Below are 12,841 nucleotides of genomic sequence, written 5' to 3'. Positions count from 1 at the left end.
AACCGATGTCACCATTCTACTTCTCTCTACTCTTTTAAGATCCCCTTTACAAACCATTAGTTTGTCCGCATTTTTGGTCACCTGTGCTAAAGTCTCCTTTTTGACTCAATTTTTGTCCATTTGTACCCTATAAAGAGTCTGGGGCATTTTGCTATGTTAAAGGCACTATATAATTGCAAGTTGTTACTGATCCAGGTTGCACAGAGGAAATGGTACTGTGCAATAGCAACCATGTCATTATCAAGATGCAAATGATCTGAAACTCAGATATAACATGAGCCAAATATGTAATTTTAAAAGAGCCAACTTCAGGGAAATGTCTAAGCAAATTGACTAGGATGAGAGAAGTGTCATTCAACAAAACTTCAACAAGTAGAATACATTTAAAAGCATGGGTGAGCATGCAGGATAAATGCACACACAAGACTGAAAAAACACAATCCTAAATGAATTAACAAATTCATCAAGTGAAATAAAGTAAAAAAAACCCTCCACAAATCCTACAAGGAGAAAGACTCACTGCCAATAATGCAAGAACATGCAGAAACATATTAAAAGTGTGATCATAGAGAGAGAGGGAGACCTGGAAAGAAGACATGCCTGATAATGCAAAACGTAACAGTAACAAATTCTTCCAGTATTTTATCAATAGGACAATAACCAGAGAAAAGGTGATACCCAAAAATAATGCCAAACAAAATGAAACAACAAAAAGGTCATGGAGTCATAGAATGTTGCAGCACAGAAGGAGGCCATTCGGCTCATCAAGCCTTTGGCAATTCTTTGAAAGAGCTATCCAATTAATCCCACGCTCTTGGTCTTCCCCCATAGCCTTGCAAATCTTTCCACTGAAGTATTTATTCAATTCCCTTTTGAAATTTATTGGATCTGGTTATGCCACCCTTTCAGGCAGTGCATTCCAAATCATAACAACTCACTGAGTACTTTTTGTACTCTGAGAGAAAGTGGGCTCCAAAATTTTCACATGTCATGCTAGAGGCCTTGGTAGAGGAGGTGGAAAATATGAGAGATGTCCTGTATCTACAGGGGGCCAGGAGGCCCTTCAATCATATGTTCAAAAGAAGCGGGAGCAGATAGCCACAGAGTTCAATGCCATGGGTCTGGCCCCAGTGGCCTAGATACAGTAGCAGAAAAAGTTCAATGATCTCACACAAATGGGCAACTTCAGTGAATGCCTCTTCAAATACCATATCCTATGAATTGCCTCTGGTTCTTTTACCTGAAAGATGTGCCCTATGGTTACTAACCTTTCTGCCTTAGGAATCAATTTCTCCTTATTTATTCATCAAAACCCTTCATGATTTTGAACACCTTTATCAAATCTTCCCTTAACCTTCTCTGCTGTAAGGAGAACAACCCCAGGTTTCTGTAATCTTGCTAGGTAACTGAAGTCCCACTAATCTGGGAGCATTCTAGTAAATCTCCTCCGCACTCTGTCAGAGATCTTGACACCTTTCCTAAAGCACGGTTCCCAGAATTTATCATACAGCCATCACATATGGCCCTGTTCACATTCTGCATATATCAGCAATGGTCCCACAATCGCAACTTCCTAACATCACCTAAAGCTAGCTTCCATTGCTTAAAGCTAGCCTATACCTCTTGAAGGGTAGCTGCCGTGTGGCTGGAGCAGATGCTAGCAATTCTGCAGGAAGTGAATCTGTTCTAGGAAGAACGGCACTACATGGGAGAAAATGGACTTCAAGGTTTTCGGATGCCACACTAGAGACTTTGATGGAGGAGGTAGAGGAGGAGAGATGTCCTTCATCCACAGGGAACCAGGAGGCCCCCCAGGCATACATTCAAAAGACAGTGGGAGCAGATAGCCACAGAAGTCAATGCCAGGAATCTGGCCCCAAGGGCATAGATACAGTGCCAAAAAAAGTTCAACGACCTCACACAGTCAGTGTCAGTGAATGTACCTCCAAGTACCATGTCCTATGAATTGCACCACTGGCCTGAGAAACCGCTCAACCCCCCTCCCACTAATAATCCCTGTCATTCAGAATTTATACCTAAAATTCATATGCTTCATGTCACTTTCACCCACTTAGCACTGCTGCAAGCCCGCCACCTACATCTCACAGCATGCACACACTGTCTGCTATTCAACCATAACAGCAACATCAGCCAACAAATTGCACAACACTCACTCACACATTTCAATCTCTCTTGCAGGATAAGGTGATGCACAACTGGAGATAGCAGCAGCTAACCAGAAGGCAATAGGAGTGCATGGATGTCCTAACCTCCATGGAGGAGACAGCGCTTGCCATGATTGGGATGTCCCTAACAGAAACTGAGGCCAATGGCTGAAACTGTTGGAGATGACAATTTCTTCATATCTAATCCTCTTTCTTACATCCCACTTTCTCCTCATCTAACATTGTCTTCTGATTTGCGAGCTGAAGATGGCGTAACTATGCACCTCTTACTTTCCTCCCTCCCTGCACCACTTTACCCTTGTGCCTTTGTCCTTTCAGACACTCAAGACGTGCAACCTGGCCAGATGATGGAGGAACACACTAAAGAAGATAAAGTACAGGCACTTGGGTTCACACATGCAGCCACCAGCACAAGAGTTTGCTGCATGAGGACTCAGATGCAAACTTTGATGGGCAGCCTACAGATGAACGCTGATGGGTATGCACACTCAAAAGCTTGGAGCATTGGCAAGCCTGTCAGAAAGCATACAGTCAATGACAAGGAACATAGAGGAATCTGACACAGGGCTTTGCCCAGAGCTTGAAGCCAATCATTTCCAGTATGCAAATCATTCCCAGTTCGATTCGCATACTTGTGAACCCTAATATGATGCAGCATTTGATGGTACAAGCAGCAGCTACTGCTGAGTGCTATATTGGAAGCTCAGACTGCTGCCATTCTGGCTGTAGGTTACAGTGTGCAAATGGGATTGCAGCGTGTCACAGCTGCCCAGAAATCTGTCCTGCAATAGGTTACTAAGATTGTTCAGGCATCACCCTAGGGTAATGGCAGTTGCTCCATGGAGTACAAACCTGCTGTTCTCCCTCATGGATTCTGCTAGTGCCCTGGCCGAAACTCATTCTATATCTCTATTAGCCATTTCTCCTCCCTGTGTATGCCTCTGTGCTTCTCTCTATCTCTGTATTCATGTCAGAGTTTCTCTTTGTATTTCCTTGTGTCTGAACAATTCCCTTCCTCTTAGTGTGTCCAATTTCTTTTTGAGTTTCAACACTCTCTCTTCCTGTATGTTTCATCTTCTATCTTCCTCTTCTTGCACGTTTGAACTTCTTTCCCTATCATGTAGTTATGAGAAAGACCCGAGGTATTTCTTCTTGACCAACAGGAAATTTGACAGCGCCATCGCTACTTCTTTGGTTTTTCTCATTCTCATCCTATTGTCTCATTCTAATAGCACTTAGGTCAATTCGCAATCTCCTGATTCCCACTTGAGCTCTTTAGAGGTCATTCTGTTTACTTTCTTATGCATATACCTGCATTTCTTTCTTCTTCTTCGTGTTTCGCTCCTTTTAGAATACCATTCATCTGTAATATCGTCCCATTCTGATAAAGACTCTCTAGCTTTAACTTGCCTGTATTCCCCAAAAACGTTACCAGACTGCTGAGTGTTTTCAGTCATTCCCACTTTTGTTTCATATTTCCAACATCTACAGTATTTCATGTTTGTTCACGATATTTCCTATGCTGTTTTGCTCTTCTTTAGTATTGATATGGAAGTCAATAACTGCACACATTCTGGAGTCCTACAGGAATAACTTTGGGGATCAGGGAAACCTTTTGCAGAACCATCCTCTGAAGCATTAAATTATTATAGAGTAAGCAATAAAATAGACTCTGTATGAAGCAGGATTTTCCTTCCAGGGCAGAAAACAGATGTCAAGACTGTTTCCCAGTCCTAATCCCGCCTCTGTGAGGAAGCAGTCGCAGCCCTTGAGTTTCACGATAGGGAGGAGGGGGTGGGGGAGCGGGCTGGACTGTTAATTGGCTAGAGGGCAGATTGGGCAGCCAATTATTGGCCAAAAGAGTGGGAATGGAAGCAGGACAGAAAGACAGTGGGCCCAATTTAACCCACCAACTGCTGCCATTACTATGGATGCTGTTTCACTGAATCATCTGCTGTGGTACTGTTAGCGATGGAGCAGGAGAGGCAGAGGATTATGGCCTAGGGCAGGACTGCTCCTCACTTTGTCAATGCTGAACTGGAGGTCCACCTCAATTCAGTGAGGAAGAGAGGGGGGAGGGGGGTGAGTCCTCTTTCCAGAGGATGGCAGGAGAAGGCCAAACTTTCCAGACCAAGCAGGCCTGGGTAAAGGACAACGAGACAGTGAGCAAACCTAGTGTGGCCCCCAGGAACTGGGTCTGGTGCAGGAAGAGGTTCTCACTGACCGCTCAGAAAGGCTTAATTTCTGAGGGTGTTCCTGAGGATCTGCCAGTGATGATACATGCAGCCTCTTATGGATATACCTCAATGGCATTGGCCATCAAGGCCAGGAGTGTCTTATCTCTCTTTTCTGTCCTTTCATGAGAAACAGGCACATGATGCCCTCCAAGGGGCCCCATAGGAGGTGGGGTTCCCTTCCCACACATCATCACCACAAGGGAAGAGGGAACCATGGAGATCACCAGGGTCACTGACCTCAAGAAAGTTGGGGAAGGCGAGATGGCCATCCCTGTTGGAGAGGGTGAATAGAAACAGGTATGTGTACATTAAGGAGGTGCATTACGCTCCAGCCCATTCAACAGTGTGCTGAAAACTGAGCTGCATGGGGAAGCCTCAGCATGGCAGAGGCTTCTACTCTCCAAGGTTAGTCCTCATGATTTCTTCTTGTGTCTCCCAAAATTGAAAATGCCAAGGCGCAAGAGTCCAATTCCTGTACCATCGCCAGGCGAGCACTGCCAGAACAGACCTCAGAGCAAGACCATCACACCTTATAAGCGCACCCTCCAATAGCACAAGATACAGTCACTTCAAAGGGTCCTTGTATGCCAATTAGATAGGGCTGAGTGATAAGCACATCGCAAGTGTGCAGAAGAGGTAACAGATTGAGTCAGAGGCAGCTGTCAGCAGTCCCCTTTCTCTGCTGAACACTAATGCAGGGCCTCAGTCATCACAGGAAAGGGGGTTCTACTTAGACCAGCAGCAACAAATGTACTCCCACATGTCAGAATTCCCTGAGGCAGTGCAAGATCATAGGCAGAGAATGGAGTCCAGATAGCTCATCATGACTCAGGCTTTGAATACATGAACTCTTTCATTCAGCGAGTAGCCAACCTCATGGACAGCCACATGCAACAGTATTCTGAGTGCATACAGGAACTGCACATTGTCTTTCACAGGATGCAGACCACAATATGTAACCTTGACCATTCAGTGGTACTGATGGCACAGAGATGTGTGGAAGGGATTCCAGTTGCACCCCAGCTGACGCTCCTCTCCAGTCATGTGGAGCAGCAGCTAAGAGCTGAGGCAGTCACCAAGGAGGATGAGGGTGCCACCCATCACAGGGCATCATCATCATCACAATCAGTGGCTTCTTTGGTGTCTCTGACTGAGGGAATATCTGTGCAGCAAGGCCCAGTGATGGAGGCTGCCCCTGCAATGATACAGGTGCAGCAGCCTTCCACCAGCAGCTCCATAAGGAGGATGACCGTCACATATGCAAGCTGAGAAAAGTGAGCAGGCTACCTCTGCCTCATCCAATACCACAAGGGGAGCACTGTATAGAAGTAGCCTCAAATTGGAGGCCAAATAGGTCATCAGGGTGTATATGACCTCTAATGTGCACTTTTTAAGCACCATGTAAATAATAACATATAAAGCCAGATGTGTGATCCTCTTTTTAATTAAAGGTGGCACAGGAAAAGAGGGGTTATGTGATGAAGTGGAGTAAGGGTCCCTGAATGTTGACAGTGAAACCTCTGGACAGATGCGTGTCCTTCACTGGTAGTAAGAGTTGAGCTATTCCAGGGCGGGTCTTCAATGCAATTGTTCTTGTGGGCACCTTAAGGTGAGTTCCATACCATGCTATTCATCCTAGGCTAGAAGGGCTCAGCTGAAACATGTCTGGATCAGATGATCCCTGACTTTGATGACATCCTGATGAAACCCTCAAGCCACCTCCCTGTGCAGCCAGGGAGCCCTGTGCTGTGCATTTTTCTCCTCTTCCTTCTCATCTTCCATCTCCTGCTTCTCCACTTCCTCCAATGAGTTGTGTCCATCTAGTACATTACTTTCACGGTCCACACCTCTCCATGTTATGGAGAGTACAGCAGACCACCACAATGCATGAGACACTTGTTTGAGGCTGCTGCAAGGCCCTAACCGACTGATCCAGGCACTGGAACTGCATAGTCGGAAGACAGTTGGCCTGCTCGATGGTGGTCCTAGTGAGCAAATAACTTTGATTGGAGCACCTATATGCCTCCGTCTCAGCTTTTCGTAGAGGAGTGAGTAGCCATCTTTTCAAGGGATATCCCTCGTCCCTTAGAATTCATCTTCATGGTTTTGGGGATGGAATGAAGAGCTATGGTAGGCTGGACTGCTGGAGGATGAAGGAGTCATGGCAGCTGCCAGAAAAGTGAGCGCATTGTGGAAGCTCTTGTTGTGGTCACACACTAGCTGAATGCTGAGGGACTGGAAGCCCTTCCTGTTGATGAATGTTACTGTGCCTTGATGGCCACGTGGGTGCAGTCGATGATGTCCTGCACCAGGAGGCAAAGCTCATTGTCCTTTGCTTCTGCAAGGCCCACCTATCTGGAATTTAATACAGTCGAGCTCTCACAAAAAGGGCACCAATGACCTGCAAGATGGAGTGGTGTGAAGCCACTTGCAAGAAACCAGCAAGGTCTGCTTATCCTTGGAAGGAGCCAAAAGCAAAGAAGTTCATGGTCACAGTGACTTTGATAGCTGGAGAGTGCAGCCCATGAATCACCACCAAAATCTCAGTATAGCCCTCAATATGCTCTTAATGAGCTCCTTAATGACCTCAATTGCAATAATTAATGATTTGGGCATGTTCCCAGGACTGTTCTCCACCCACCCCGATGAAACTCGCTGGCAGCGGGAATGGTAACAGGGAACCAGCTTTTCAGCCAGTGCTGGTATTTTCATGGCCTTGCCCGTCTACATTCTGCTCCTGATGGAACCTAAAAAATTAGTTAATGGTTTGTGGAAGGAGCAGGTTTGGTGAGCCTTTTCTCATTCCATGCCCTCTTAGGTTCATAATCACCAGAATCAGAAAATTGAAACAGCACAATGGGGGTTGACTTCTGTGAACAGAATGACACAATTCTTTAAGAATACCTCTACATCAGTCTCCAACTTAATTTTGATCATATTGTATTCCTCTGCATCTTGAACTCTCAACTGCTGAAGCTGATTCTCATAATGCTCCACTTTCTCCATTCGGACTATCAGATATTCAATCTGAAAAAAATAAACTCATTATAACATTTAGTGCTTTCTGTGAACACAAAGTTGTGAAAATAAGCATATTCTTTGGCTATCTTCTTCTTATTTAGAGGACTGGCAAGTAGAATCAGAGATTCTTCCTACAAACTGTGGTTTTCTTTAGCATAAGACAAGAGATTGGTCCTCATGATGGGAATCAACTATCATTGAAATGTAGCATCTTAAGTCTACAATGACAAATGATGAAGAACAAATGTATACTCGAAAAGGAAAACTCGGGCTCCGTGGAACTATGATTAAAAGGGTGTTTAAATATCATACTTGAATGGTGCCAATTCTACAATAAAAAAATTCAGGGATTTCATAAGTTTTTAAAGCAATTTGTCAATACGAAAAGATCTGAATCAGTCAAGCAAGCAGAAATTTTAAAAATATATTTTTGAGGAGCACTGGGGCTATCATGCATGTCTATGTAACAATAACTAGATTTCAAAAGTTATTGATTTGTTGTGATGTGATATTAAGGAGAAGTATATAAATGCAAGTTTCTATATTTTTCCATTTACTGCGTACAAAAAAAGTGAAATTGCACTGTTTAGCTATATGGAAGTAAAATGTAGGTATCTGATAAAAATCAAAATAAATTCAGATAGATTTCCAGAAATCAAAATTATCTTCCTTTTTTGGAATTAGTTTGTGTTAATCAGTTACTAATTGTCTTAGAGTATTCTTTGCTTCACATTTGATTATAAATCAAATGTTTAAAGCTTCATGCACATGAGAAAAATGAGCAAAAGTAGTAACCAGTTGGAGCATTACCACAACACTGCAATGGAACTTAGCTGCTTCCGCCATCAGTAAGTCACCTTGACAACTTTCAGGCAATTGTAGTTTTTACTTACATGTTTTAAGTTTAAACAGGTCTCCTGTTGGTTTCCCCGATCTCCTCTATGCTCTCATTTTTGGTCTGGTTTTAGTCTACTAATCTTAAATCAATCTCTGATTAATTAAAAACCATGTTCCAAAAGCTTTCTCTTTAAAGGCCAATCGGGAGAATTAAGCTTGGAGTTTGAACTGGAAATGTCATAACAAACTGTCGCACAGGGAACAAGGTGCATACATAAGTTTTTAAATCCACATCAGATGAATAAGGGTAATTACTGTTGAAACTGCTTTGAGTATTTAGCTCAGGCAGTGCACAGAGCTTAACCAGGTCAAACAAATCACCTACATCAAGTTTGAAAACAGAGCATTGTTTATGTTCATATTTTCCAAGAGGTTAAGATATTTTTGATAGCTTGTTTTGTTCAGCACACTTTAAAACATGCAACCCTTCCAGAAGTGACATTTATTTACCTCTTTGTCTCTTCGCATCTGCATTTTTTTTTCCCAAATCGAAAGGTTACTTTTCATTAGCTCATGTCGTTCCAGCTGAAAAGCTTTCTGGTAAACACAGCAAAATAAAAATAGATAAATAACCCAGTGTCAAACAGATTTTAAATGTGAATTTAAATTTGTATGATCCATCACCATAGTGCTTTAAATCATTCAACGAATCAATTGAATCTCTTCAACAAATTATCAAAAATGGCTAAAGAAATATTCTTTTCTCAGTGGTGAGGACTGCAGGGGGAATATCATGGAAATTTTTTTAAATCGTGAACAGAAAAAGAATGGAAAATCTGTCGATGCTGACGTCGACCAGACATCAAGGGTCCTTCAGTAGAATCACAGAATTGTTATGGTGTAGAAGGAGGCCAATCGGCCCATCGCGTCTGCACTGGCTCTCTGAGCATTTTAACTTACTGCCAATCTCCTGCCTTTTCCCCGTAACCTTGTACATTATTTCTATTTAAATAATTATCCAATGCTCCCTTGAATGCCTCAATTGAACCCACCTCCAGGCAGTGCATTCCAAACCCAAACTACTCGCTGTGTGAAAAAGCTTTTTCTCACCTCACATTTGTTTCTTTTGGAAAATACTTTAAAAGTGTGCCCTCTGGTTCTCAATCCGTTTACGAGTGGGAACATTTTCTCCCTAACTTCTCTATCCAGACCCCTCATGATTTTGAAAACTTCTTAGCCTTCTCCTCTCCAAGGAAAACAGTCCCAACTTCTCAAATCATTCCTCATAACTGAAGTGTCTCATACCTGGAACCATTCTCTTAAACCTCTTCTGCACTCTGTTCAATGCATTCACATCCTTCCTATAGTGTGGCGCTCAGAACTTATGCAAATGTCTGTTTTTCATTGAGTGAGTTTTAGTGAGCTTTTAGAATGTGGAAGCCATCATAACCAACACTTAGATAATGAAGCTTAGATAATGTCCAAATGTATACCTTTTAAGTAGAGGGTCACTCACTTATGATTTGGAGTGAGAATCCCACTGCATTTTTAAAATTCTTCCTAGTACAATGGTGCTGAAAGAAATTGTGGTGTTTCTATTGCTATCCCAGTTGAGATCAGCTAACTGATCCACCAGATGCTTACAGATTCCCATATTGCATTTCAGCCTTACCTGCCATAGTAGAATTAGATATCTTAAGTCAATGATCTATCATTTGATGAGGCATCTTGTTATTAAATACTGCTTGGGTTTAGGTTGATAGAAAAACAATCTTTCTCACCACCATAAACAGACCTTGACAGCTTATTGAAATGGATTTTGCAGCAATCATGGAGTAATGTTCAAACAACATAAGAACAAAAAAAATAAGAGCAGGACTAGACCATATAGCCTGTTGAGCCTTCTCCGCCATTCAATGCTATCATGGCTGATCTTCGGCCTTAGCTCCACTTTCCTGCCCTCTCCTCATATCCCTTGATTTCCAAAAATCTGTCTATCTCAGTTCAAATATATTCAATGCTGGAGCATCCACAACCATCTGGAGTGCAAAATTCCAAAAATTCACAATCCTTTGAATGAAGAAATTTCCCCTCATCTCAGTCCTAAATGATCGGCCCCTTATGCTTAGACTGTGCCCCCATGTTCTAGATTCCCCATCTAGGGGAAACAACTACCCAGTGTCCACCCTGTCAAGCCCTTTCAGAATCTTTCATGTTTCAATTAGATCACCTCTCATTCTTCTAAACTCCTAACAGTATAGGCCCAATTTACTCAACTTGTCATCATAGGACAACCCTCTCATCCCAGGATCCAATCTAGTGAACCTTCGCTTTATTGATTCTAAGGTGAGTATATTTTTCCTTAGGAATAGAAACCAAAATTGCACACAGTACTAGGTGTTGCCTCACTAAAACCCTGTGCGAATGTAGCAAAACTTATTTATTCTTGTACTCCAGTACCCTTGCAATAAAGGCCAACATGGCATTTGCCTTCCTGCATGCTAACTTTCTGTGATTCATATACAAGGACACTCAGATCCCTCTGTCCTACAGCATTCTGTGGTCTCTCTCCATTTAAATAACATTCTGCTTTTCTATTCTTACCACTAAAGTGAATAACCTCACACTTCCCCACAATATACTCCATCAGCCATCTTGTTGTCCACTCACTTAACCTGCCTATATTGCTTTGCAGCCGCTATGTGTCCTCCTCATAGCTTGCATCCATCCCCACCTAGCTTTGTATCATCAGTAAACTTAGATATATTACTCTCTACTTCTTCATCTAAGTCATTCATGTCGATTGTAAATAGCTGAGGTCCCAGCATTGATTCTTGCGGCACTCCAATAGTCACAGCCTGCCAACTTGAAAATACCCCATTTATCCATATTCTTTGCTTCCTGCCAGTTAACTATTCCTCTATCCATGCTAATATATTGCACCCGACTCCACGAACCCTAATCTTGCCGATTGATCTTTTGTGTTGCATTTTATCAAGCACATTCTGGAAATCCAGATATGCTAGATTATTGGATCCCCTTTATCTACCTTACTAGTTACATCCTCAAAGCATTCAGTAAATTTGGCAAACACAATTTCCCTTTCGTAAAACCATGTTTAATTTATCCGATCATACTATGATTTTCTAAGTGCATTGTTAAGAGTTCCTTAATCATAGAATCCAGCACTTTCCTGACGATCAATGTCAGGCTAACTAGCCTATAATTTCCCTGCTTTCTCTCTCCCTTCTTGCTTGAATCGTGAAGTTACATTTGCTCACTTCCAATCCGCTGTTACTGTTCCAGAACCTAGGGAATTTTGAATCCTTTCTTATGACTGTCCTTATGTCATCCTTTACTATCAGGATACTGCTTCTCCTTTTCCATTTTGACTGTCCTTTCAAAAGGTTGCGTACCCTGGATATTTATTTTCCAACTTTGGTCACATTGTAACCATGCCTCTATAGTGATGATTAGAACAAAACCATTTATCTCTGTTTGTGCCACTGGTTCATCTATCTTATTGCGAATGCTTCGCACATTCAGATAAAGAACCTTGTCATTTTTTTAAATATGATTCTTTGCATGGACCTTTTTCGCTGATGGACTATTATCATTAAACACTCTGTCCCAGTCTGCTTGCCTTTACCCAAATCGCTACACTGTTATTTTGTCTCGACTTTTTTCTTTAGATTTCTAAATCTCCCTTCACCAGAACCCTCCCCACTCCTTGTTGCTTCAAAGCCTATCCACAGCTCTAGTTATACAATTCACCAGGGCACTGATCCCGGCCTGGTTCAAGTGGAACCCATCCCAACAGATCTGCTCCCTCTTTCCAGGGTAATGGTGCCAGTGTCTCATGAATCAAAACCCCTTCTTCCCTCACCAGTCTTTGAGCTGCATGTTTAATTCTCTAATCTTCTTGACCCTATGCTAATTGGCATGAAGGTAACAGTAAGAGGTAATTAGCTTTGAGGGCCTATATTTTAATTTGGACCCTAATTATCTCAACATGACATTATTCCTACTTGTACCTTTGTCATTGATTCCTAAATGGAACACCACAACTGGATCCTACCCCTCTCACTCCAAGTTCATCTCTAGCTGCAAAGAAATATCCTTAACTCTGGCACCAGTTAGGTAACACAACCTTTGGAACATCTGGTCATAGCTGCAGAGAACAGTACAGAAAAATTTGTGTTACCCAGCACTCTACCAACTGGGATTCTCTATTAACCAAAATTTCTGATGATCCTCTAATCAGAATCCTCACTTCACTAATCAGAAGCAATTACATAGTTATCCAGAACCTCTGCCTATATACTGTACTATTTGATACTTTAATTTATGTTTTAATGTGCTATTGAAGATTAGGAGGAAAATGAATACTGTTCTTTACTTCCTGAGTACTTACCTGAGTATTAGTTGTTACGAACAGGAGAGGATTTAATTTAAATAGCCCTGATTTCTCCTCCCACCGTCTGTAAACAGAAAGGTGTTTTGATTTTGATTTCCCCCTTCATAAGTGGTAGCGTATTTCCCAACCCCTCAGTTTTGGTG

The 12,841-nt window shown here is 42.3% G+C and overlaps 1 protein-coding gene across 2 annotated transcripts in view; it reads right to left on the bottom strand.

Annotated features, from left to right (window-relative positions):
• drc1 (dynein regulatory complex subunit 1 homolog (Chlamydomonas)) overlaps positions 1 to 12,841 on the bottom strand; it is a 112,263-nt gene that overhangs the window by 66,991 nt on the left and 32,431 nt on the right. For both annotated transcript variants that reach the window (XM_078541510.1, XM_078541511.1), the window contains exons 6-7: positions 8,792 to 8,878; positions 7,328 to 7,450 (exon numbers count right to left, since the gene is read on the bottom strand). In XM_078541510.1, the coding sequence (XP_078397636.1) occupies positions 7,328 to 7,450; positions 8,792 to 8,878 (210 nt within the window). The remainder of the gene's footprint in view (positions 1 to 7,327; positions 7,451 to 8,791; positions 8,879 to 12,841) is intronic.

Source organism: Cetorhinus maximus, chromosome 5 (assembly GCF_964194155.1).
Source record: "Cetorhinus maximus chromosome 5, sCetMax3.hap1.1, whole genome shotgun sequence".
Lineage (NCBI taxonomy): Eukaryota > Metazoa > Chordata > Chondrichthyes > Lamniformes > Cetorhinidae > Cetorhinus > Cetorhinus maximus.
The sequence above is the reverse complement of the archived record's forward strand: the minus strand, read 5'-3'. Positions and strand labels throughout refer to the sequence as shown.